This window comes from Nerophis lumbriciformis, linkage group LG04, assembly GCF_033978685.3.
Source record: "Nerophis lumbriciformis linkage group LG04, RoL_Nlum_v2.1, whole genome shotgun sequence".
NCBI lineage: Eukaryota > Metazoa > Chordata > Actinopteri > Syngnathiformes > Syngnathidae > Nerophis > Nerophis lumbriciformis.
Genome location: NC_084551.2, coordinates 58,303,044 through 58,329,782, shown reverse-complemented (window position 1 = coordinate 58,329,782; position 26,739 = coordinate 58,303,044). Strand labels below are relative to the sequence as shown.

Sequence of the window (26,739 nt, the reverse complement as noted above, 5' to 3'; positions counted from 1 at the left end):
TCTTTATCTTTTTTTTTTTCAACCAAAAATGCTTTGCTCTGATTAGGGGGTACTTGAATTTTTTTAAAAATCACAGGGGGTACATTGCTGAAAAAAGGTTGAGAACCACTGACCTAGTATATACAATAATATAAACCAAGTCATTGTATTTCATTTAGGATTATTTCATAACTTCATTTAAATAAAAATATATTTTTTGTCTTTTTTAGATACAGTCAATAAATAATGTGAACATGTATCATAACATGGAAATCTAAGAGAACGTGTTGTGAATGAGGATGCTTGTGGATCTGGAAATTATTATTTATTTATTTTTACACATTTTTATTTAAAAAAAACCCGTTTTTCCAACGTATACAATTTTAGACGCTTTCTCTTCTTAGTTGTTATTTCTCCGGCTGTAGAAAAGAGCCGCTCACAGGGCACAGAGGAGGCGTCAGTGCGACACAGTTCGCGTATCGGTCACGTGACCAAAACAGCTCACGATCGGTCACGTGACTTTCTAAAAGCGGTACGCGCACCGACACAGGGTTTCGCTCTTTGAGCTCGACGCATGCGCCGATGCATCGGTGTTGCCGGACCCATCACTACTATCTACCTATAACACCTGTAAAAATGAAGCAATGCTACCACGCTAGCAAGCGTTAGGTAGCCGGCTATGAGCCACCAAGCTGCTAACTGTCGCCAAAAGGCACCATTTAAGTTTTTTTCCCCATGGCATCCTGGATCAAGGCTTTCAGCAGCTTTTGGACGTTTGAGGTAGAAACGTAGGAAGCGCCATCATTATGAAAAGTAGCCGGCGAGTATTTTGATTCCGTCTGTCCGCCCGTCCCTCTTCTTCTTCTTCTTCTTCTTGCTATTGGCGGAGTTACAATGCATAGTAGGCTACCGCCACCTACTGCACCGGAGGTGTAACTACAAGCAACATTCACAGACAGTCCCATTGCTTTTATGAGCGGTCGAGCGAGTCAAAAGCCGAAAAATCCATTTGTGGCGGACGTAATTCTTTCGTGGCGGGCCACCACAAATAAATGAATGTGTGGGAAACACTGCCAACAGCTGTATTTTGAACAACCTGCTGGTCAAATGTAGGATTACCAACAGTTGTATTTTGCACCACCTGCTGGTCAAATGTAGGATTACAAACAGCTGTATTTTGCACCACCTGCTGGTCAAATGTAGGATTACCAGCAGTTGTATTTTGCACCACCTGCTGGTCAAATGTAGGATTACAAACAGCTGTATTTTGCACCACCTGCTGGTCAAATGTAGGATTACAAACAGCTGTATTTTGCACCAGCTGCTGGTCAAATGTAGGATTACAAACAGCTGTATTTTGCACCACCTGCTGGTCAAATGTAGGATTACCAACAGTTGTATTTTGCACCACCTGCTGGTCAAATGTAGGATTACCAACAGCTGTATTTTGAACCACCTGCTGGTCAAATGTAGGATTACCAACAGTTGTATTTTGCACCACCTGCTGGTCAAATGTAGGATTACAAACAGCTGTATTTTGCACCACCTGCTGGTCAAATGTAGGATTACAAACAGCTGTATTTTGCACCACCTGCTGGTCAAATGTAGGATTACAAACAGCTGTATTTTGCACCAGCTGCTGGTCAAATGTAGGATTACAAACAGCTGTATTTTGCACCACCTGCTGGTCAAATGTAGGATTACAAACAGTTGTATTTTGCACCACCTGCTGGTCAAATGTAGGATTACAAACAGCTGTATTTTGCACCACCTGCTGGTCAAATGTAGGATTACAAACAGTTGTATTTTGCACCACCTGCTGGTCAAATGTAGGATTACAAACAGCTGTATTTTGCACCACCTGCTGGTCAAATGTAGGATTACCAACAGTTGTATTTTGCACCACCTGCTGGTCAAATGTAGGATTACCAACAGCTGTATTTTGCACCACCTGCTGGTCAAATGTAGGATTACAAACAGCTGTATTTTGCACCACCTGCTGGTCAAATGTAGGATTACCAACAGTTGTATTTTGCACCACCTGCTGGTCAAATGTAGGATTACAAACAGCTGTATTTTGCACCACCTGCTGGTCAAATGTAGGATTACCAACAGCTGTATTTCTTCTTCGGCTTTGAATTAAGGCTGGAATATTGCTGGGATGTTACTGACATCACGTCCGGCTCACATCCCGCCCAATGAGAGTTCCTCAAGAGGTTATTAAAAAGGGACGAAGGGTGCAAGATTTTATGAAATGATGAGGAAAGTAGCTCACAGTCTAGTCCAAGGTTTAAAAGGTTTGATATACTTTTAACTTTTATTATTTCCAATTGAAGTCATTATCTTGATATTAAGCACCAACTCAGCAAGTCTAAATGAAGAAATCAAATGTGAGCAAAACCAAACGTTTTTACCAAAGGCAATAATCATAAATGAATCTTTCAGCACATACACAATGTTGACATCTATCGTTATATTTTGATAAACAATCACAAATGAATCTTTCTACTAGTAGAACTAGAACTAAAAACCACGTTTCCATATGAGTTGGGAAATTGTGTTAGATGTAAATATAAACGGAATACAATGAATTGCAAATCTTTTTCAAGCCATATTCAGTTGAATATGCTACAAAGACAACATATTTGATGTTCAAACTCATAAACTTTATTTTTTTTTGCAAATAATAATTAACTTAGAATTTCATGGCTGCAACACGTGCCAAAGTAGTTGGGAAAGGGCATGTTCACCACTGTGTTACATGGCCTTTCCTTTTAACAACACTCAGTAAAGGTTTGGGAACTGAGGAGACACATTTTTGAAGCTTCTCAGGTGGAATTCTTTCCCATTCTTGCTTGATGTACAGCCTAAGTTGTTCAACAGTCCGGGGGTCTCCGTTGTGCTATTTTAGGCTTCATAATGCACCACACATTTTCAATGGGAGACAGGTCTGGACTACAGGCAGGCCAGTCTAGTACCCGCACTCTTTTACTATGAAGCCACGTTGATGTAACACGTGGCTTGACATTGTCTTGCTGAAATAAGAAGGGGCGTCCATGGTAACGTTGCTTGGATGGCAACATATGTTGCTCCAAAACCTGTATGTACCTTTCAGCATTAATGATGCCTTCACAGATGTGTAAGTTACCCATGTCTTGGGCACTAATACACCCCCATACCATCACACATGCTGGCTTTTCAACTTTGCGCCTATAACAATCCGGATGGTTCTTTTCCTTTTTGATCTGGAGGACACGACGTCCACAGTTTCCAAAAACAATTTGAAATGTGGACTCGTCTGACCACAGAACTCTTTTCCACTTTGCATCAGTCCATCTTAGATGAGCTCAGGCCCAGCCAAGCCGACGGCGTTTCTGGGTGTTGTTGATAAACGGTTTTCGCCTTGCATAGCAGAGTTTTAACTTGCACTTACAGATGTAGCGACCAACTGTAGTTACTGACAGTGGGTTTCTGAAGTGTTCCTGAGCCCATGTGGTGATATCCTTTACACACTGATGTCGCTTGTTGATGCAGTACAGCCTGAGGGATCGAAGGTCACAGGCTTAGCTGCTTACGTGCAGTGATTTCTCCAGATTCTCTGAACCCTTTGATGATATTACGGACCGTAGATGGTGAAATCCCTAAATTCCTTGCAATAGATGGTTGAGAAAGGTTTTTCTTAAACTGTTCAAAAATTTGCTCACGCATTTGTTGACAAAGTGGTGACCCTCGCCCCATCCTTGTTTGTGAATGACTGAGCATTTCATGGAATCTACTTTTATACCCAATCATGGCACCCACCTGTTCCCAATTAGCCTGTTCACCTGTGGGATGTTCCAAATAAGTGTTTGATGAGCATTCCTCAACTTTATCAGTATTTATTGCCACCTTTCCCAACTTCTTTGTCACGTGTTGCTGGCATCAAATTCTAAAGTTAATGACTATTTGTAAAAAAAAAAAAAAAAAAAATTGTTTGAGTTTGAACATCAAATATGTTGTCTTTGTAGCATATTCAACTGAATATGAGTTGAAAATGATTTGCAAATCATTGCATTCCGTTTATATTTACATCTAACACAATTTCCCAACTCATATGGAAACAGGGTTTGTACATGCAGTTGTGAAAATAGAAGAAACAGAATCATTTGAGAAATCACTCATTTAGTGCATGGAAAGGATGGTCCTACACCAGCATCTGTTCTGAGGATCTCAGTCACCAGGCTGACATTCAAGATGCCGTACATCCAGGACTAACAGAGACAATAAAACAAGTCTTGAAACGACACAAAACAAACACAGCAGTAAAACCCTCACAAACTAACAAGACAGCTGCTTGTGCATCGGAAGAAGAAAATAGACGAGATTCTTTGCAAATCAAGTACAATTGAAATGTGTGGCAAACGGTAAGGACATTTAAGACAAAAAAGAAAGAGCCGAGCAACTTACAAGAAAATAAACCCAAACCCAAACCAGGCAAGCTTAAAAAGGGACAAACCCTGTAGTTGTAACCTTTGAAAGTGTTTACATAAAAGGTACTATTGTTTTACTTCATGTGTACTTCTGTATTTGCTTATGACCTTCCTCCATCATTTTCTAACCGCACATTGAGCAACCAAAAGGTTTTTCTCCTGTGTGTATTCTCATATACAAAGTCACACAGGGTTTTACAACCAACCCTTCTGCAAAACTGAACAACCAACAGGTTTCTCTAGTGTGTGATTACACATTACTTTTAAAAGAGAATCTATTAGCACAAACGGACATGTTTTTATTCTGTGTGTACTCTCGTATGTCGAGCCAAATTATATTTTACAGCAAACCCTTTCCCACACACTAAACAAGCAAAGGGCTTTTCTACTGAGTGCGTTCTCATGTGTGAGTTCAAATTACTTTTTGAAGAGAATCTTTTGCAGCAAACCGAACAACTGAAATGTTTTTCTCCTGTGTGTGTTCTCATATGATTCTTTAGATGAGCCTTCCGAGAAAATGCATTACCACAGACTGAACAACCGAAAGGTTTTTCTCCCGTGTGCGTTCCCATGTGTCCGGCCATAATACTTTTGCTGGAGAATGTTTTACTGCACACTGGACAACTGAAGGGTTTTTCTCCTGTGTATTTTCTCATGTGTATTAGCATATTGCGTTTGTTAGAGAACATTTTACCGCAAACTGAACAACTGAACGGTTTTTCTCCTGTGTGTGTTTTCATGTGTGATTTCATATTACTTTTGTCAGAGAATCTTCTCCCACAAACTGAACAACTAAAGGGTTTTTCTCCTCTGTGTGTTCTCCTGTGTGATTCCATGTTTATGTTAAGGTGTGACGTGGTGTCGTCACTATCTGATAGTGGAGCGAAGATCTGGTCTGCTGGTGATCCTCCACAGTGGTCTCCATCAGCTTTTGTTGTCATGTGGTGTGGTGAGCTGCAGCTTGAAGCTTCCAAGGCCTTGCTCTCCTGGCTTGGACTGTGATGAAGCTGTGAGGACTCAGGTGGTTTCTCTCCATGGTCTCCAGTCTTCCCAGTCAGTGGAAACTTGCTGAGATCAGCCTCCTCCTGACACCGACTGATCCACACTTCCTCCTCTTCCTCTTTAACATGGGATGCCTGTGGTTCCTCTTCTTCCTCTTTAACACTTGGGGGCTGTGGATGCTCTTCTTCCTCTTTAATATGTGGGGGCAGTGGCTCCCCCTCTTCCTCTTTCAAATGTGGATCATTCTGTCTCTCTTGAAAATGGCCTGGCTGTGGATCCTCACCTTGTTCTTCAAGTCCAATCATCTGCTGGATGCCTGCAAAACATAGGCAATACATTTGAACTCAGACGTATCAACACTACATAAAATATATATGTAATGTGTCATTTATGTCATCTTGTAAGTCATAGTAAATGTTTTAATGTTTGATTTGTGTGGACAAGTAACTTCCATTTCTGGGGTGGTCTGAGTAGAATTTGGGAGAAGCAGACCTCCAGTGTGTCATGACTTGATCTTGGGTGTTTGCTTTTCCGGGATGCAACGGAAAGTTGGCTCGGGCGAGACGGGAATGAAGGTACATGATTTATTAATATATTTTAAAAAAGTACAAACGAAAAGCCCGCACAGTGGCGGAGAATAAACTATGAAACCAAAAGACTATAGCAAAAAAGTACAAACGAAAAAACACGCACAATGGCGGAGAACAAACTATGAAACCAAAAAGACTATAAACATGGAACAAAAACTTACTTGGCTTGGACAAAAATAGTTGCTTGAGGAATGGACATGGAAAGAATGGACAGAACATAAATGTGGTGAGGTCGTCAGAAAGACAAACTGAAAAACACTGAACTTAAATACTACAGACATGATTAACGAAAACAGGTGCGTGACTCAAGACGTGAAACAGGTGCGTGACGTGACAGGTGAAAACTAATGGGTTGCTATGGTGACAATCAAGAGTGCACAATGAGTCCAAACGTGGAACAGGTGAAACTAATGGGGTAATCATGGAAACAAGACAAGGGAGTGAAAAGACAGAAACTAAAGAGTCCTATAACTAAACAAAACATGATTACACAGACATGACACACTGTGAAGTGAGTAACCATTTTTTTATAGTCTTAAAGGGGAACATTATCACAATTTCAGAATTGTTAAAACCATTAAAAATCAGTTCCCAGTGGCTTATTATATTTTTCGAAGTTTTTTTCAAAATTTTACCCATCACGCAATATCCCTAAAAGAATCTTCAAAGTGCCTGATTTTAACCATCGTTATAAACACCCGTCCATTTTCCTGTGACGTCACATAGTGAAGCCAACGCAAACAAACATGGCGGAAAGAACAGCAAGCTATAGTGACATTAGCTCGGATTCAGACTCGGATTTCAGCGGCTTAAGCGATTCAACAGATTACGAATGTATTGAAACGGATGGTTGTAGTGTGGAGGCAGGTAGCGAAAACCAAATTGAAGAAGAAACTGAAGCAATTGAGCCATATCGGTTTGAACCGTGTGCAAGCGAAACCGACGAAAACGACACGACAGCCAGCGACACGGGAGAAAGCGAGGACGAATTCGGCGATCGCCTTCTAACCAACGATTGGTATGTGTTTGTTTGGCATTAAAGGAAACTAACAACTATGAACTAGGTTTACAGCATATGAAATACATTTGGCAACAACATGCACTTTGAGAGTGCAGACAGCCCAATTATCATCAATTAATATATTCTGCAGACATACCCTCATGTCAGCAGGCCAGGGACGCTAGGGTCGATATTCTTCTCTTGATCATCTTGGGACGGTGTGAGCCAAGACATCCAGGGGGGTTTAGCTCGCTCGTCTGCGGGAACAAACTGCCACCATTGCTTGCCGTGCTACCGAGGTCCTTTGTCCCTGAATTGCTCACACACTCCGGCAGATTCAATGAGGGTCTGGCGGCAGATTTCTTTGACTTTATTGTTGGAAATGCATCTGCTTTGAGTGTCGCAGGATATCCACACATTCCTGCCATCTCTGTCGTAGCATAGCTTTCGTCGGTAAAGTGTGCGGAACAAACGTCCAATTTCTTGCCACTTTGGCATCTTTGGGCCACTGGTGCAACTTGAATCCGTCCCTGTTCGTGTTGTTACACCCTCCGACAACACACCGACGAGGCATGATGTCTCCAAGGTACGGAAAACAGTCGAAAAAACGGAAAATAACAGAGCTGTTTTGACCCGGTGTTTGAGAAAATGGCGGATTGCTTCCCGATGCGACGTCACGTTGTGACGTCATCGCTCCGAGAGCGAATATTTAATTCGCCAAAATTCACCCATTTAGAGTTCGGAAATCGGTTAAAAAAAATATATGGTCTTTTTTCTGCAACATCAAGGTATATATTGACGCTTACATAGGTCTAGTGATAATGTTCCCTCTTTAACCACAATACAACATATATGCTGATTCCAAAACCAGCTAAAAACATGTATACTAACATTTGGCATCATTTAATATACTTGTGTTGGCTGAGCAAATCATGTTTTATTATTTTTATGGAGTATCTCCATCAACAATGAGCGCACAGCACAATATACAACACGCTGAAGGAAAGTCCATCAACATTTATTTTAAAAATCAAGTGTTGACTACTTTTGTTAATGAAGGATGATTGACAATAGGGCTGCAACTAACGACTATCTCAACTATAAGTGCATTATTAAATATTTAGTGGCTCTCGTTTACCCACCAACTTTTATATTGCATGTGCTTACTAACAACAAATATGACTCATGTGTTCATATTTATTTATACTGTAACTATGCTGCTCAAAAAAGTTTAAATAATTTAATTGTTGTCCATTTACAGGTAAGGACAGTAAAAGTGCAAAATAAAACTTAACAATAAAAGTATATTTCTTATGTAAAAAATAGCAGCAATAACACAGGATTAAACAACAAAACTAACTTGCTCGAAAAGAAACAAGCATTTTGTGATGATGTGTTTAAAAAGCTACAAACAGAAAGATTGATTATTGATGAACTCCTGGCATTTTTTGCACTCTAGAAGACTCAATGCATTTAATTGTACAAAACTAGTAATGTTGTCACGTTGTGTAAATGGTAAATAAAAAAGAGAATACAACAACTCCTTTTCAACTTATATTCAATTGAATAGACTGCAAAGACAAGATATTTCATGTTCACACTGAGAAACTTTGTTATTTGTTGCAAATATTAGCTCATTTGGAATTTGATGCCTGCAACATGTTTCAAAAAAGCTGGCACAAGTGGCAAAAAAGAGTGTGAAAGTTGAGGAATGCTCATCACAAGACTTATTTGGAACATCCCACAGGTGAACAGGCTAATTGGGAACAGGTGGGTGCCATGATTGGGTATAAAAGCAGCTTCCATGAAATGCTCAGTCATTCACAAACAAGGACGGGGTGAGGGTCACCACTTTGTCAACAAATGCCTGATTTCACCATCTACGCTCCGTAATATCATCAAAAGGTTGAGAGAATGTGGAGAAATCACTGCACGTAAGCCATGATATTACACACCTTGGATCCCTCAGGCGCTACTGCATCAAAAAGCCACATCAGTGTGTAAAGGATATCACCACATGGGCTCAGGAACACTTCAGAAAACCACTGTCAGTAACTACAGTTGGTCGCTACATCTGTAAGTGCAAGTTACAACTTTACTATGCAAAGCCAAAGCCATTTATCAACAACACCCGGAAACGCTTCGCTGGGCCCGAGCTCATCTAAGATGGACTGATGCAAAGTGGAAAAGTGTTCTGTGGTCTGACGAGTCCACATTTCATATTGTTTTTGGAAACTGTTGACCAAAGAGGAAAATTACTATCCGAACTGTTCTAGGGTGAAAGTGTAAAAGGCAGCATGTGTGATGGTATGGGGGTGTATTAGTGGCCAAGACATGTTCTAGGGTGAAAGTGTAGAAGGCAGCATGTGTGATGGTATGGGGGTGTATTAGTGGCCAAGACATGTTCTAGGGTGAAAGTGTAGAAGGCAGCATGTGTGATGGTATGGGGGTGTATTAGTGGCCAAGACATGTTCTAGGGTGAAAGTGTAGAAGGCAGCATGTGTGATGGTATGGGGGTGTATTAGTGGCCAAGACATGTTCTAGGGTGAAAGTGTAGAAGGCAGCATGTGTGATGGTATGGGGGTGTATTAGTGGCCAAGACATGTTCTAGGGTGAAAGTGTAGAAGGCAGCATGTGTGATGGTATGGGGGTGTATTAGTGGCCAAGGCATGTTCTAGGGTGAAAGTGTAAAAGGCAGCATGTGTGATGGTATGGGGGTGTATTAGTGGCCAAGACATGTTCTTTTTTTCACAGCTGGCTGTGCAAAAGATCTTGGGATTTGGAAGGATGCGAAGTAAACTCGGGGCTTGCTTCTAAAAGGGGAAAACGACATTTTTCGGTCGGTTTTGAAGGACACTTGGAGCTTTTTCAATTGGGACAGCCTTTGTGCACCGCCATGAAGTCAGCACCACACAAATACTCACTGCGAAGGATGGAAAAGAGAGGCGGGACAGTGGGAGAAGAGCTAGTTTTCAGTTTACTAATCAAGTCAGTGAGAGCTGATAGTGACATAGGTGCAAACTCATTCAAAACTTTCAGAAAATTTTTCGACATAGCAAGAATAAAAGACGGGGGGGGTGTTAAAACAGTTGTGCATGACATCTTTGGCATGGTGGATGGACTGGGTTTTTAAACGGAACTAATTGTTTGAAACTAGGTCCGAAAAAGACTACTTTTTTTAGCCTTCACAACATCATTATACTTTCTCCAACTGTCTCTACAGACTTGGTATGTCACCTGCAGTCCGTCCTTCTTCCAGCTGCATTCTGTCTTACCACACGCGCGTGACGTCATTGAGCCACACCTCATGTTTGGATCTTTTTCAGGGGAGCTAACTTATCCAGCACATTGGTGCAAATAGAAACAGATGAGCCCATTAGCTGCTCTGTGTCAGAAGAGGCAAAAGTGCTCATTTCAGTCTGCACTGCAGAAGTGAGCTGAAGAAAGAAACTAGCAGCTTTGTCAGGCTTGATAAAACACGCAAGGTGCCCAGGAACAGACAATGTCACCTTGTTGTTCAAATAACAGTCAAACATGACCGGACTGTGGTCTAGAAATACCGTATCACCCACAAAGGAAATACTGCATCACCCACAAAGGAAATACTGCATCACCCACAAATGATGTTCTAGCACATCAACATCAGATCAATAACAGTCTTTTACCATCTCATTATTACCATAGAAACGTCCAACTCTGTCATTTATCGGATAAAATAAAGGCTTCAAACATACACTACACTGTAAAAAAAAAAATCCTATTTTTATGGTTAATTTACTCTAAATTTCTACTGTAATTTTTCAATTTTTTTAAATAGTTTATAAAACTGTAGAATTGAAGACATTATCTGTAAATAAACAATCCGCCTGTTATTTTAAGTAATGTGCCAGTAATGACTAACTATGTATATTTCTATTTTTTTTACAGAAAAATATCAAATTAATTATACATAGCATTTTCTGTTTTCTTAAATTACTTTCAAATTCATGTAAAATTACAGTAATTATCTTTCATTAAATATGTAGCTTGTTATATAAAAGTCTATGTCCATACTAACAATCTAACACAGGGGTGTCAAACTCAAATACAGAGTGGGCCAAAATGTAAAAGTGAACAAAGCCGCGGGCCAAGATTGAACAAATCAACCTTTTAATAGGGACCCAAACAAGTTTTGCATTGAATATTGAACAAGCAAGGCTTACAAAACTTTATAGTAACATGCAAAATCAAGTTTCAAATAATAATACAAATAATAATAATTACAAAATATCAATGGCATATCAAATACAATTTAAATAAAAATTGAATGCCTCTTTTCTATTTGCAGCCTTCTGAGGTAAATATCAACATTAACTTTCTCCACAGGCTAATAAATTTGAAAATTAAATAACAATGAATAAAACAACCATTCGGGACTTTAAACTGCTCAGTTTGCAACACACTGATCTAATCTGATGTGCCCAAGCCCCAGATACCTGCCATCTTTTCTTGGATGCTAGTTCATTCATGTCGGGGCTCAGGCTTTGAGTTGAGGCAACCTTCATTATCGAACAAAGGTGTTCAACAGTCATTATATCTCGTCCACCCGGACCACAGTCTTGGGGGCGTGCCTTAAATGCACTGCCTTTAACGTACTCTACGAGCTGTCGTCATGTCCGCTTTTCATCCATTCTAACATCGTTCAGACCCAGTCACAAGATATGCGCGGCTTCGGTACGCACACACGAGTGAATGCAACGCATACTTCATCAACAGCGATACAGGTTGCACTGAGGGTGCTAGTATAAAAAACTTTAACACTGTTAGAAATATACGCCACACTGTGAATCCACACCAAACAAGAATGACAAACACATTTCGGGAGAACATCCGCACCGTAACACAACATAAACACAACAGAACAAATACCCAGAATCCTTTGCAGCACTAACTCTTCCCGGGACACTACAAAATACACCCCCGCTACCACCAAACCTTCCCCACACACACACACACACACACACACACACACACACACACACACACACACACACACACACACACACCTTGTAGCGTTCTGGAAGAGTTAGTGCTGCAAAGGGTTCTGAGTATTTGTTCTGTTGTGTTTATGTTGTGTTACGGTGCGGATGTTCTCCCGAAATGTGTTTGTCATTCTTGTTTGGTGTGGATTCACAGTGTGGCGTATATTTCTAACAGTGTTAAAGTTTTTAATTTGGCTACCCTCAGTGTAACCTGTATCGCTGTTGATGAAGTATGCATTGCATTCAATTGTGTGTGCGTGCAGAAGCCGCACATGTTGTGTGACTGGGCCAGCACTCGTTGGACTGGCTGAAAAGCAGACCTGACGATTTTCGGGAGGGGCGCTGGAGTCACTCCCGGGAGGGTTGGCAAGTATTAGAATTAGCTGTGAATGCGGTGTTACCGCGGCACCGCCGCAATATATAATCGGCGGGCCAATTTAGTGTTAATTTGATATCGCCTCAAGGGCTAAGTGGAATTTGGCCCACGGGCCAGAGTCTGACACCCATGTTGTAGAATAAAGGTATTTTTCTGCAGAACTGTTTGCATCGTCACTTTATTAAAGGTGGTTGATCTTAACAATTCAGAAAAAATCTTTAACAAAATTGTATTTTTCTGTGGAACTGCCAGCATTGTCACTTCATTAAAGGTGTTTGATCGTAATAATTTGGAAAAACTCTGTAGAATAAAGGTATTTTTCGGCAGAACTGTTTGCATCGTCACTTTATTAAAGGTGGTTGATCTTAATAATTTAGTAAAAATCTGTAAAATTACGATATTTTTCCGCAAAACATTTCATGAAAATGTATGTAAATATCATGTTTTTGATCATTATTTGGTTTACAATGTTTTACTTTAATTTTATGGTTTTCGTTTGGCAGCTATAGCTGCCAGTAGATGACCGTTATTTTACAGAATTTTTTTTACAGTGTACACTGACAAAAGTATGGTGGCCAGCCATCCAAATGATGAGAATCAGATGTCCTAATCACTAATCACAAGTGTATAAAATCAAGCACTTAGGCATGGAGACTGTTTCTACAAACATTAGTGAAAGAACGGGCCGCTCTCAGTGATTTCCAGCGTGGAACTGTCATAGGATGCCACCTGTGCAACAAATCTTTATTCTAAGAAAAGTGAAGAGTTTTGGGAACAACAGCAGGTAAACTGACAGAGAGGTCAGCATAGTGCAAATTATTATTGTAAGAAAAGTGAAGAGTTTGGGAACAACAGTAGGTAAACGGACACAGAGGGTTAGCATAGTGCAAATGATTATTGTAAGAAAAGTGCAGAGTTTGGGAACAACAGCAGGTAAACTAACAGAGAGGTCAACATAGTGCAAATTATTATTGTAAGAAAAGTGCAGAGTTTGGGAACAGCAGCAGGTAAAGTGACAGAGAGGTCAACAAAGTGCAAATGATTATTGTAAGAAAAGTGAAGAGTTTGGGAAAAGCAGCCGGTAAACTGACACAGAGAGTCAGCATACTGCAAATTATTATTGTAAGAAAAGTGCAGAGTTTGGGAACAGCAGCAGGTAAAGTGACAGAGAGGTCAACAAAGTGCAAATGATTATTGTAAGAAAAGTGAAGAGTTTGGGAAAAGCAGCCGGTAAACTGACACAGAGAGTCAGCATACTGCAAATGATTATTGTAAGACAAGTGAAGAGTTTGGGAACAGCAGCAGGTAAAGTGACACAGAGGTTCAGCATAGTGCAAATGATTATTGTAAGAAAAGTCTTCCACAAATAAGTGTGCTGTGTGTGGGCTTCCCTAATATCCGCTGCTAGCTAAACTCTGCTGTAACACAGACATGATCCATACATTCTGCAGTTATTCTAAATAAAATAATCTTAATAGAATTTTTGAGACTTTTCAAGGACGTATGTCAGATTTCTTAGCAGATGTTGATTGATATGAGGACATTCTTAGGCCTTCAATTGAAATGATTAGGAAGTCTACTTAGACGAGAGGACAGACGTCTTCTAAAACAAAGTGAAGAGTGAGAATGAAATGCTACCTGGATCTTCTCTTTACCTGGACTGTGATGAAGCTGGGAGGACTCAGGTGCTTTGTCTTCAGTCTTCACAGACACAAGAGTCAGTGGAAACTTGCTGAGATCAGCCTCCTCCTGACTGATCCACACTTCCTCCTCTTCCTCCTTGATGTGGGGGGAGTGTGGCTCCTCCTCTTCCTCTTTCAGGTGGAGAGCCTGTTGGAATTCTGTTGAAATAATCACAAATCATTTTCTTGACGGTCATTTTGTTGCCTGGCCCAAAAGGAACTCTTACAAAACATGGTTTACTACGTGGTGTTTGTATGGAGTATGTCCATCAACAATTCCTCTTTTGAGCACATTCACTTGGAGGCCATCGACCACACGCTGAAGGAAAGTTATTTTCATCATTTAAAGATGATTGACAATAAATGTTTACGTTCACTTACTGATGCATGTTGGTCAGTTTTAGGAAGTGCAATTACAAATGAAACTATCAATTATATTGATTACAATGATACACATTGTTACAAACTGAGAGGAACATCAACAAGTCATAAATATGGTGTCTCTTTTTCATGAACAATATAAAAGGCAGTGCATCATCCCTAAAAGACACGTATCTTCCTATCGACAATCTATTTAAGATTGATGTTGTTAAAGCTTCACTACTGTGTGCTCTTGTGTCATCCTCATAATGACCTTTACGTGGCAGTGTTGTGTGTTGAATAAGTTGTGTGTCCTTGCTGCAAATGAAGGAGATGGACGTGTTCCTGTTAAGACAACAAATGCCAAGTAAGAAAGAGATTGGCACATTCCAAGTTATTGGATCAATAACTACTTTACAGCACACATGACACATCTTGGAATGTAGACAAAGAGCTACAAGTTGCAACAATTTGTCACTGGAGCAGGAAATATACCATTGTTTCCAGGAACCGTCTACAAAGTGCAACCTCTGACAACATAAATGTTTTATAAATTATAACTTTATTTTTATATCTATGGCCTCATTATACAATCAGATATAAATGGTGTCATTTTAAGGAATACTGCATTCATTATTTTAAACATATCATCATACGTCATATTTTTGAAAAATATTTGAGGTTATTAATATTCAATAACTTTATGATGATACATCATAAAATCACATGAAACCAGTTGGTTCAAGTTATATATAAATATTTTGCTGATTACTTTAGAATAATGTTCAGTATTCAATTTTCAATTGCTTTATGAATATACATCACAACCAAAACACAAGAGTACTACATGGTGTCTAGTTGAGCCTACTACGAATATTATTTTGGGGAAAAATATTTCACTGAGTTTTTAAAGATATTTTTAAAAACTAATTTTCAATAGCTTTGTGATTATACTGTATCAGCTCCAAAAATGCATGACTTACAGATAGTATGTAGTTGTTTCTACTATACGTATTATTATGGAGAAAAAATATTTAACTGATTTTAAAAAAATATATTTTTGTAGATTTTCAATAGCTTTTACTGATTTTTGAGAAATATTTAAATTTTTGGATTTCCATTCGCTTTAAGACTATACAACCAATCATCCAAAAAAAATCACATGACTTTGAGATAGCGTATAGTTGTTTCTACAACAGGCTGTATTTTTGAGAAAATTATTTTACTGATTTTTTAAAATATTTTTGTAGATTTCCAATAGCTTTTAATATTTTTTGAGAAATATTTACAATTTGGTTTTCAATAGCTTTAGGAATATACAACATCACTTTTCCTTCGTGCTGGCTTCCGTAAGCAGCAGCTCATCCTCCGTATATTCAGCTTCAAAAAGATAAGGTTGTGAATCCTGATTTGTCCAAAAATAGTCGTCTTCCTTGTCTATTACCAGGTCTGATTAAAAAACACTCGCGTTTGATCCGGGGACAAGGAGCATATTTGCTGCAGAAGGTCAGAAGTATGTTGCTATGGAAACGGAAAAAAATGCGCCAAAGAATTAGTTCCAGCTGTGCATAAAATGACCAAAATATGGTAAATATTCTACATATTAGACATTGTTATGAAGGTGTCTGTTACTACATTTTATATATATATATATATATATATATATATATATATATATATATATATATATATATATATATATATATATATATATATATATATATATATATATATATATATATATATATATTTGCAGTGTGTATATTGTACGTATTACATATTGTTATGAAGGTGTCTGCACTTTGTGTGTATATATCATGTACTTTAGTAGTCTGCTTGGATTTACAGTGACTTCTTTACAGAGTTCATCAACAAAACACCCAAAGTTGTTTTGTTCAACTCCAACTCAAAGGACTGTTGACATATTTGGTGACGTAAAATGCAATGTTCAGTGAGGGCAGAATAAAGTGTAGCCTGTGTTACCTTTTAAAATAAGCAAATACTGAAAATGCATTGGACAAAGAGACCACAGTCCAACAAGTCCAATTCCTTGTTTTAAGTGTGATATAAGAAAAATATGTTAATATTATTAATTACCAATAACACTATTTGTTTTTAAATATACATAAAACATTTGTGTAGTCTTTGTAAAGAAACTATATGCCACAAAGTTATCATGTCATATATTATGATGTCATAATCACCACGCCCACACTGGCAATCTAGAGGAAAACCTGAACTGATGCATAGAGGAGAGGTCTACCCCCGGCCCTGACCTGGAACAGCTAGCGCATCCTCCACGGAAACTGATACTGATCCGCGGCCACCTGATAAACTATCTACGCAGGATGGGGGAGGGGCAGAACAGAAAAGATAAGCAGCAAGTCCACTGTTTAAAATAGGGGTCTTTTTAAAGGCTGGAGTATAAAATGAGTTTTTAGATGGGACTTAAATGTAGTAGAAACAAGTTAGCATCTTTAAGTCATGTGGTGCTTGAGATGACATATTGTACAAGACTTGTAAATAAGTCTTGTAGTCATGTCATTTTTGAGATGTATAGTCTTAAAGCTTCCTTCTATCCATCCAATAGGACTTGTAGCATAAACAACTGGTGTGGTGCAGTTGTGATGTACAACTATCAACTTATTCAAATATTATATTTACCTAACACAGTCTTGTATTGTTAACCAATAGGATAAACTGTACGTCTGAAATTATTACAGAGACTTGACAATGTATAATAATTTAGATGTTTATTATGTATTTTCCTGTTGGGGGTTGATCTTTGTAGACGGTCCCTAAGTAGTTGTTTGAGCCTCAGCTGTTGAAAAAGCACACGGTTGCCGGATCACAGATTGTACTGTAGCTCATTGTCTGCATTAGTATGTTGTCATTGTATTGTATTGATGTCATTGTATTGTATTGTTTGCATTGTATTGTATTGTTGTCATTGTATTGTAGCTCATTGTCTGCATTACTATGTTGTCATTGTATTGTATTGATGTCATTGTATTGTATTGTTGGCATTGTATTGTATTGTTGTCATTGTATTGTAGCTCATTGTCTGCATTACTATGTTGTCATTGTATTGTATTGATGTCATTGTATTGTATTGTTGGCATTGTATTGTATTGTTGGCATTGTATTGTATTGTTGGCATTGTATTGTAGCTCATTGTCTGCATTACTATGTTGCCATTGTATTGTTGGCATTGTATTGTATTGTTGACATTGTATTGTATTGTTGTCATTGTATTGTAGCTCATTGTCTGCATTACTATGTTGTTATTGTATTGTATTGATGTCATTGTATTGTATTGTTGGCATTGTATTGTATTGTTGGCATTGTATTGTATTGTTGGGCATTTTATTGTATAGTTGTCATTGCATTGTATTGTTGTCATTGTATTGTAGCTCATTGTCTGCATTACTATGTTGTCATTGTATTATATTGATGTCATTGTATTGTATTGTTGGCATTGTATTGTATTGTTGGCATTGTAGTGTATTGTTGTCATTGTATTGTAGCTCATTGTCTGCATTACTATGTTGTCATGGTATTGTATTGTTGGCATTGTATTGTTGTCATTGTATTTTATTGTTGTCATTGTATTGTAGCTCATTGTTTGCATTACTATGTTGTCATTGTATTGTATTGATGTCATTGTATTGTATTGTTGTCATTGTATTGTATTGTTGGCATTGTATTGTAGGCATTGTATTGTACTGTTGTCATTGTATTGTAGCTCATTGTCTGCATTACTATGTTGTTATTGTATTGTATTGATGTCATTGTATTGTATTGTTGGCATTGTATTGTTGGCATTGTATTGTATTATAGTCATTTTATTGTATTACTATGTTGTCATTGTATTGTATTGATGTCATTGTATTGTATTGTTGGCATTGTATTGTATTGTTGGCATTGTATTGTAGCTCATTGTCTGCATTACTATGTTGCCATTGTATTGTATTGTTGGCATTGTATTGTATTGTTGGCATTGTATTGTATTGTTGTCATTGTATTGTAGCTCATTGTCTGCATTACTATGTTGTTATTGTATTGTATTGTATTGATGTAATTGTATTGTATTGTTGGCATTGTATTGTATTGTTGGCATTGTATTGTATTGTTGGCATTGTATTGTATTGTTGGCATTGTAGTGTATTGTTGGCATTGTATTATAGCTCATTGTCTGTATTACTATGTTGTCATGGTATTGTATTGTTGGCATTGTATTGTTGTCATTGTATTGTATTGTTGTCATTGTATTGTAGCTCACTCATTGTTTGCATTACTATGTTGTCATTGTATTGTATTGATGTCATTGTATTGTATTGTTGTCATTGTATTGTATTGTTGGCATTGTATTGTAGGCATTGTATTGTATTGTTGTCATTGTATTGTAGCTCATTGTCTGCATTACTATGTTGTTATTGTATTGTATTGATGTCATTGTATTGTATTGTTGGCATTGTATTGTTGAGCATTGTATTGTATTGTTGTCATTGTACCGTATTGTTGTCATTGCACTGTATTGTTGTCATTGTATTGTAGCTCATTGTCTGCATTACTATGTTGTCATTGTATTGTATTGTTGTCATTGTATTTATTGTTGGGATTGTATTGCATTGTTGGCATTGTATTTTATTGTTGGCATTGTATTGTAGCTCATTGTCTGCATTACTATGTTGTCATTGTATTGTATTGATGTCATTGTATTGTATTGTTGTCATTGTATTGTATTGTTGTCATTATATTGCATTGTTGTTATTGTATTGTATTGTTGGCATTGTATTGCATTGTTGGCATTGTAGTGCATTGTTAGCATTGTATTGTATTGTATTATTGTCATTGTATTGTAGCTCATTGTCTGCATTACTATGTTGTCATTGTATTGTGTTGATGTCATTGTATTGTATTGATGTCATTGTATTGTATTGTTGGCATTGTATTGTATTGTTGTCATTGTATTGTATTGTTGTCATTGCATTGTGGCTCATTGTCTGCATTACTATGTTATTGTATTGTATTGTTGTCATTGTATTGTAGCTCATTGTCTGCGTTGCTATGTTGTCATTGTATTGTATTGATGTCATTGCATTGTAGCTCATTGTCTGCGTTATTATGTTGTCATTGTATTTTAGCTCATTGTCTGAGCAACAACAACTACTGTAAATACATGTGTGCTAACAAGTAAACAAACCTGTTGTGTGTAACAACAACTACTGTAAATACATGTGTGCTAACAAGTAAACAAACCTGTTGTGTGTAACAACACCTACTGTAAATACATGTGTGCTAACAAGTGTTAAAAACAAGTAAACAAACGTGTTGTGTGTAACAACACCTACTGTAAATACATGTGTGCTGACAAGTAAACAAACCTGTTGTGTGTAACAAAACCTACTGTAAATACATGTCTGCTGACAAGTGTTAAAAACAAATCATCAACAAGTAAACAAACCTGTTGTGTGTAACAACACCTACTGTAAATACATGTGTGCTAACAAGTAAACAAACCTGTTGTGTGTAACAAGACCTACTGTAAATACATGTGTGCTAACAAGTGTTAAAAACAAGTAAACAAACCTGTTGTGTTTAACAACACCTACTGTAAATACATGTGTGCTAACAAATGTTAAAAACAAGTAAACAAACTTGTTGTGTGGAACAACAACTACTGTAAATACATGTGTGCTAACAAGTAAACAAACCTGTTGTGTGTAACAACACATACTGTAAATACATGTGTACTAACAAGTAAACAAACCTGTTGTGTGTAACAACACTTACTGTAAATACATGTGTGCTAACAAGTAAAGAAACCTGTTGTGTGTAACAACACCTACTGTAAATACATGCGTGCTAACAAGTAAACAAACCTGTTGTGTGTAACAACACCTACTGTAAATACATGTGCTAACAAGTAAACAAATCTGTTGTGTGTAACAACACCTACTGTAAATACATGTGTGCTAACAAGTGTTAAAAACAAGTAAACAAACCTGTTGTGTGTAACAACGCCTACTGTAAATACATGTGTGCTAACAAGTGTTAAAAACAAGTAAACAAACCTGTTGTGTGTAACAACACCTACTGTAAATACATGTGTGCTAACAAGTGTTAAAGGGGAACAATATCACAATTTCAGAATGGTTAAAACCATTAAAAATCAGTTCCCAGTGGCTTGTTATATTTTTCGAAGTTTTTTTCAAAATTTTACCCATCACGCAATATCCCTAAAAAAAAGCTTCAAAATGCCTGATTTTAACCATCGTTATAAACACCCGTCCATTTTCCTGTGACGTCACATAGTGATGCCAACACAAACAAACATGGCGGAAAGAACAGCAAGCTGTAGCGACATTAGCTCGGATTCAGGCTCGGATTTCAGCGACTTAAGCGATTCAACAGATTACGCATGTATTGAAACGGATGGTTGTAGTGTGGAGGCAGGTAGCGAAAACGAAATTGAAGAAGAAACTGAAGCTATTGAGCCATATCGGTTTGAACCGTATGCAAGCGAAACCGACGAAAACGACACGACAGCCAGCGACACGGGAGAAAGCGAGGACGAATTCGGCGATCGCCTTCTAACCAACGATTGGTATGTGTTTGTTTGGCATTAAAGGAAACTAACAACTATGAACTAGGTTTACAGCATATGAAATACATTTGGCAACAACATGCACTTTGAGAGTGCAGACAGCCCAGTTTTCATCAATTAATATATTTTGTAGACATACCCTCATCCGCGCTCTTTTCCTGAAAGCTGATCTGTCCAGTTTTGGAGTTGATGTCAGCAGGCCAGGGAAGCTAGGGTCGATAGGGGGTTTAGCTCACTCGTCTGCGGGAACAAACTGCCGCCATTGCTTGCAGTGCTAGCGAGGTCCTTTGTCCCTGAATTGCTCACACACTCCGGCAGATTCAATGGGGGTCTGGCGGCAGATTTCTTTGACTTTATGGTTGGAAATGCATCTGCTTTGAGTGTCGCAGGATATCCACACATTCTTGCCATCTCTGTCGTAGCATAGCTTTCGTCGGTAAAGTGTGCGGAACAAACGTCCAATTTCTTGCCACTTAAATTCACCCATTTAGAGTTCGGAAATCGGTTAAAAAAATATATGGTCTTTTTTCTGCAACTTCAAGGTATATATTGACGCTTACATAGGTCTGGTGATAATGTTCCCCTTTAAAAACAAGTAAACAAACCTGTTGTGTGTAACAACACCTACTGTAAATACATGTGTGCTAACAAGTAAACAAACCTGTTGTGTGTAACAACAACTGCTGTAAATACATGGGTGCTAACAAGTAAACAAACCTGTTGTGTGTAACAACACCTACTGTAAAAAGTGTGCTAACAAGTGTTAAAAACAAGTAAACAAACCCGTTGTGTGTAACAAAACCTACTGTAAATACATGTGTGCTGACAAGTAAACAAACCTGTTGTGTGTAACAACACTTACTGTAAATACATGTGTACTAACAAGTAAACAAACCTGTTGTGTGTAACAACTACTGTAAATATATGTGTGCTGACAAGTAAACAAACCTGTTGTGTGTAACAACACCTACTGTAAATACATGTGTGCTAACAAGTAAACAAACCTGTTGTGTGTAACAACAACTCCTGTAAATACATGGGTGCTAACAAGTAAACAAGCCTGTTGTGCGTAACAACACCAACTGTAAAAAGTGTGCCAACAAGTGTTAAAAACAAGTAAACAAAACTGTTGTGTTTAACAACACCTATTGTAAATACATGTGTGCAAACAAGTAAACAAACCAGTTGTGTGTAACAACACCTACTGTAAATACAAGTGTGCTAACAAGTATTAAAAACAAGTAAACAAACCTGTTGTGTGTAACAATACCTACTGTAAATACATGTGTGCTAACAAGTGTTAAAAACAAGTAAACAAACCTGTTGTGTGTAACAACACCTACTGTAAATACATGTGTGCTGACAAGTAAACAAACCTAATTTGTGTAACAACACCTAATGTAAATACATGTGTGCTGGCAAGTAAACAAACCTGTTGTGTGTAACAACACCTACTGTAAATACAAGTGTGCTAAAGAGTTTTAAAAACAAGTAAACAAACCTGTTGTGTGTAACAATACCTACTGTAAATACATGTGTGCTAACAAGTGTTAAAAACAAGCAAACAAACCTGTTGTGTGTAACAACTACTGTAAATACATGTGTGCTGACAAGTAAACAAACCTGTTGTGTGTAACAACTACTGTAAATACATGTGTGCTAACAAGTAAACAAACCTGTTGTGTGTTACAACACCTACTGTAATTACATGTGTGCTAACAAGTAAACAAACATGTTGTGTGTAACAACACTTCTGTTGTGTGTAACACCTACTGTAAATACACGTGTGCTAACAAGTAAACAAACCTGTTGTGTGTAACAACAACTACTGTAAATACATGTGTGCTAACAAGTAAACAAACCTGTTGTAACAACTACTGTAAATACATTTGTGCTGACAAGTAAACAAACCTGTTGAGTGTAACAACACCTACTGTAAATACATGTGTGCTAACAAGTAAACAAACCTGTTGTGTGTAACAACAACTACTGTAAATACATGGGTGCTAACAAGTGAACAAGCCTGTTGTGTGTAACAACACCTACTGTAAAAAGTGTGCTAACAAGTGTTAAAAACAAGTAAACAAACCTGTTGTGTGTAACAAGACCTACTGTAAATACATGTGTGCTAACAAGTAAACAAACCAGTTGTGTGTAATAACACCTACTGTAAATACATGTGTGCTGACAAATAAACAAACCTGTTGTGTGTAACAACACCTACTGTAAATACATTTGTGCTGACAAGTAAACAAACCTGTTGTGTGTAACAACACCTACTGTAAATACATGTGTGCTAACAAGTGTTAAAAACAAGTAAAGAAACCTGTTGTGTGTAACAACACCAACTGTAAATACATGTGTGCTGACAAGTAAACGGCGTGGCGCAGTGGAAGAGTGGCCGTGCGCGACCCGAGGGTCCCTGGTTCAATCCCCACCTAGTACCAACGTCGTCATGTCCGTTGTGTCCTGAGCAAGACACTTCACCCTTGCTCCTGATGGGTGCTGGTTAGCGCCTTGCATGGCAGCTCCCTCCATCAGTGTGTGAATGTGTGTGTGAATGGGTAAATGTGGAAGTAGTGTCAAAGCGCTTTGAGTACCTTGAAGGTAGAAAAGCGCTATACAAGTACAACCCATTTATACCTACTCAGTGGCCTAGTGGTTAGAGTGTCCGTCCTGAGATCGGTAGGTTGGGAGTTCAAATCCCGGCCGAGTCATACCAAAGACTATAAAAATGGGACCCATTACCTCCCTGCTTGGCACTCAGCATCAAGGGTTGGAATTGGGGGTTAAATCACCAAAATGATTCCCGGGCGCAGCCACCGCTGCTGCCCACTGCTCCCCTCACCTCCCAGGGGGTGATCAAGGGTGATGGGTCAAATGCAGAGAATAATTTCGCCACACCTAGTGTGTGTGTGTGACAATCATTGGTACTTTAACTTTTTAACAAGTAAACAAACCTGTTGTGTGTAACAACACCTCCTGTAAATACATGTGTGCTGACAAGTAAACAAACCTATTGTGTGTAACAACACTTACTGTAAATACATGTGTGCTGACAAGTAAACAAACCTGTTGTGTGTTACAACACTTACTGTAATTACATGTGTGCTAACAAGTAAACAAACCTGTTGTGTGTAACAACACTTACTGTAAATACATGTGTGCTGACAAGTAAACAAACCTGTTGTGTGTTACAACACCTACTGTAATTACATGTGTGCTAACAAGTAAACAAACTTGTTGTAACAACACGTACTGTAAATACATGTGTGCTAACAAGTAAACAAACCTGTTGTGTGTTACAACACCTACTGTAATTACATGTGTGCTAACAAGTAAACAAACCTGTTGTAACAACACGTACTGTAAATACATGTGTGCTAACAAGTAAACAAACCTGTTGTGTGTAACAACACCTACTGTAAATACATGTGTGCTAACAAGTAAACAAACCTGTTGTGTGTAACAACACCTACTGTAAATACATGTGTGCTGACAAGTGTAGTGTTAAAAACAAGTAAACAAACCTGTTGTGTGTTGATGTTTTTGGAAAAGAGCGTCCAGTAGTTGATGTTGTCGATCTTTCTCCTCTTTTGTTGGACAAAGTTCCTCCTCGTACTTTGCTTTCGTTCTTTCACACATGTTCACACAATCCCAACACTTTACACTGACAAATTCACACAATCCCTACACTTTACACAGAGATGTTTACACAATCCCAACACTTTACACTCACATTTGATGTTTCCTACGCGATGTTTTGATTACTTCTGCGTATCTTTGTTAGCAGCTAACAAGCTAAGCTAACTAGCAAGCTAAGCTAGCAAGGGACGTTCAGACTAACGTGTCCAAATACAACTAACAAGGTTGAATCTATTCCACAACATAAATGTGTACATGTATGCACTAACACCAACTACACGTTTTCGACATAAATGTGCACTAATTCATCAAACACAAACTACACGTTCAGATTTTCTCCGTCAGTTATGCTTTTTTTTCTTACTTCTTCTTCTTTGGTTTAATGGCGGTTGGCAAGCAGCCTTCTGGTGTGCATTAGCGTCACCTACTGGCATGGAGGTGGGACCTACTCTATATTTTTTTATGTTCACGAGTGAGGGAAGAGTGGATGGTGAGATCGACAGGCGGATCGGTGCAGCGTCTTCAGTAATGCGGGCGCTGTATCGATCCGTTGTGGTGAAGAAGGAGCTGAGCCGGAAGGCAAAGCTCTCGATTTACCGGTCGATCTACGTTCCCATCCTCACCTATGGTCATGAGCTTTGGGTCATGACCGAAAGGACAAGATCACGGGTACAAGCGGCCCAAATGAGTTTCCTCTGTCGGGTATCGGGGCTCTCCCTTAGAGATAGGGTGAGAAGCTCTGTCATTCGGGGGGATCACAAAGTAAAGCCGCTGCTCCTCCACATGGAGAGGAGCCAGATGAGGTGGTTCGGGCATCTGGTCAGGATGCCACCCGAACGCCTGTTTTCGGCACGTCCGACCGGTAGGAGGCCACAGGGGAAGACCCAGGACACTTTGGGAAAATTATCTCTCCCGGCTGGCCTGGGAACGCCTCGGGATCCCACGGGAGGAGCTGGACGAAGTGGCTGAGGAGAGGGAAGTCTGGGCTTCCCTGATTAGGCTGCTGCCCCCGCGACCCAACCTCGGATAAGCGGAAGAAGATGGATGGATGGATGTATATATATGTCCTTACGTAACATCACCAGAATGATTGACAATTAGGAGGACCAATAGTCATCATGATCCACAACATCCTTTAGTATACCTTTAAGTCTTTCATATATATATTTATATATATATATATATATACATATATATATATATATATATATATATACATATATATATATATATATATATATATATATATATATATATATATATATATATATATATATATATATATATATATATACAGAGGTGGGTAGTAACGCGCTACATTTACTCCGTTACATCTACTTGAGTAACTTTTGGGATAAATTGTACTTCTAAGAGTAGTTTTAATGCAACATACTTTTACTTTTACTTTTACTTGAGTATATTTATAGAGAAGAAACGCTACTTTTACTCCGCTACTTTTATCTACATTCAGCTCGCTACTCGCTACTAATTTTGATCGATCTGTTAATGCACGCTTTGTTTGTTTTGGTCTGTCAAACAGACCTTCATAGTGCCTGCGTTTCAACAAATACAGTCACTGGTGACGTTCACTCCGTTCCACCAATCAGATGCAGTCACTGGTGACGTTGGACCAATCAAACAGAGCCAGGTGGTCACATGACCTGACTCAAACAAGTTGAAAAACTTATTGGGGTGTTACCATTTAGTGGTCAATTGTACGGGATATGTACTGTACTGTGCAATCTACTAATACAAGTTTCAATCAATCAATCAAAAGTGTGAAGGAAAAAATACCCTTTTTTATTTCAACCGTACATCCCGTCAAAAGCCTAAAGACTGACTGCACAGTTCCTGTCTTCACAATAAAAGTGCCGCTCCATCGCGCCTGCGCTTTCAAAATAAGAGTCTCCGAAAGCCAGCGCAAACAAGCTAGCAAGCTACGGAGTTTGCCGCCAATGTATTTCTTGTAAAGTGTATAAAAACGAATATGGAAGCTGGACGAATA

At 38.4% G+C, this 26,739-nt stretch overlaps 1 protein-coding gene across 4 annotated transcripts; it reads right to left on the bottom strand.

The window, feature by feature from the left end:
* Positions 1-3,714: 3,714 nt before the first annotated feature.
* On the bottom strand, positions 3,715-25,113 carry LOC133605091 (uncharacterized). 4 transcript variants are annotated; one of them, XM_072913094.1, is made up of 4 exons: positions 24,826-25,113; positions 24,620-24,786; positions 14,093-14,278; positions 3,718-5,766 (listed from the first exon to the last, which is right to left on the bottom strand). In XM_072913094.1, the coding sequence occupies exons 2-4, from the start codon at positions 24,732-24,734 to the stop codon at positions 4,748-4,750; spliced, it is 1,320 nt and encodes a 439-aa protein (XP_072769195.1). In that variant the 5' UTR covers positions 24,735-24,786; positions 24,826-25,113; the 3' UTR covers positions 3,718-4,747. The 4 variants fall into 4 exon arrangements, with proteins under 4 accessions (XP_072769196.1, XP_061814435.2, XP_072769195.1 ...); XM_061958451.2 differs by having other exon boundaries at positions 3,716-5,766; positions 14,076-14,278; positions 24,620-25,113; XM_061958428.2 differs by having other exon boundaries at positions 24,620-25,113.
* Between the last annotated feature and the right edge of the window lie 1,626 nt (positions 25,114-26,739).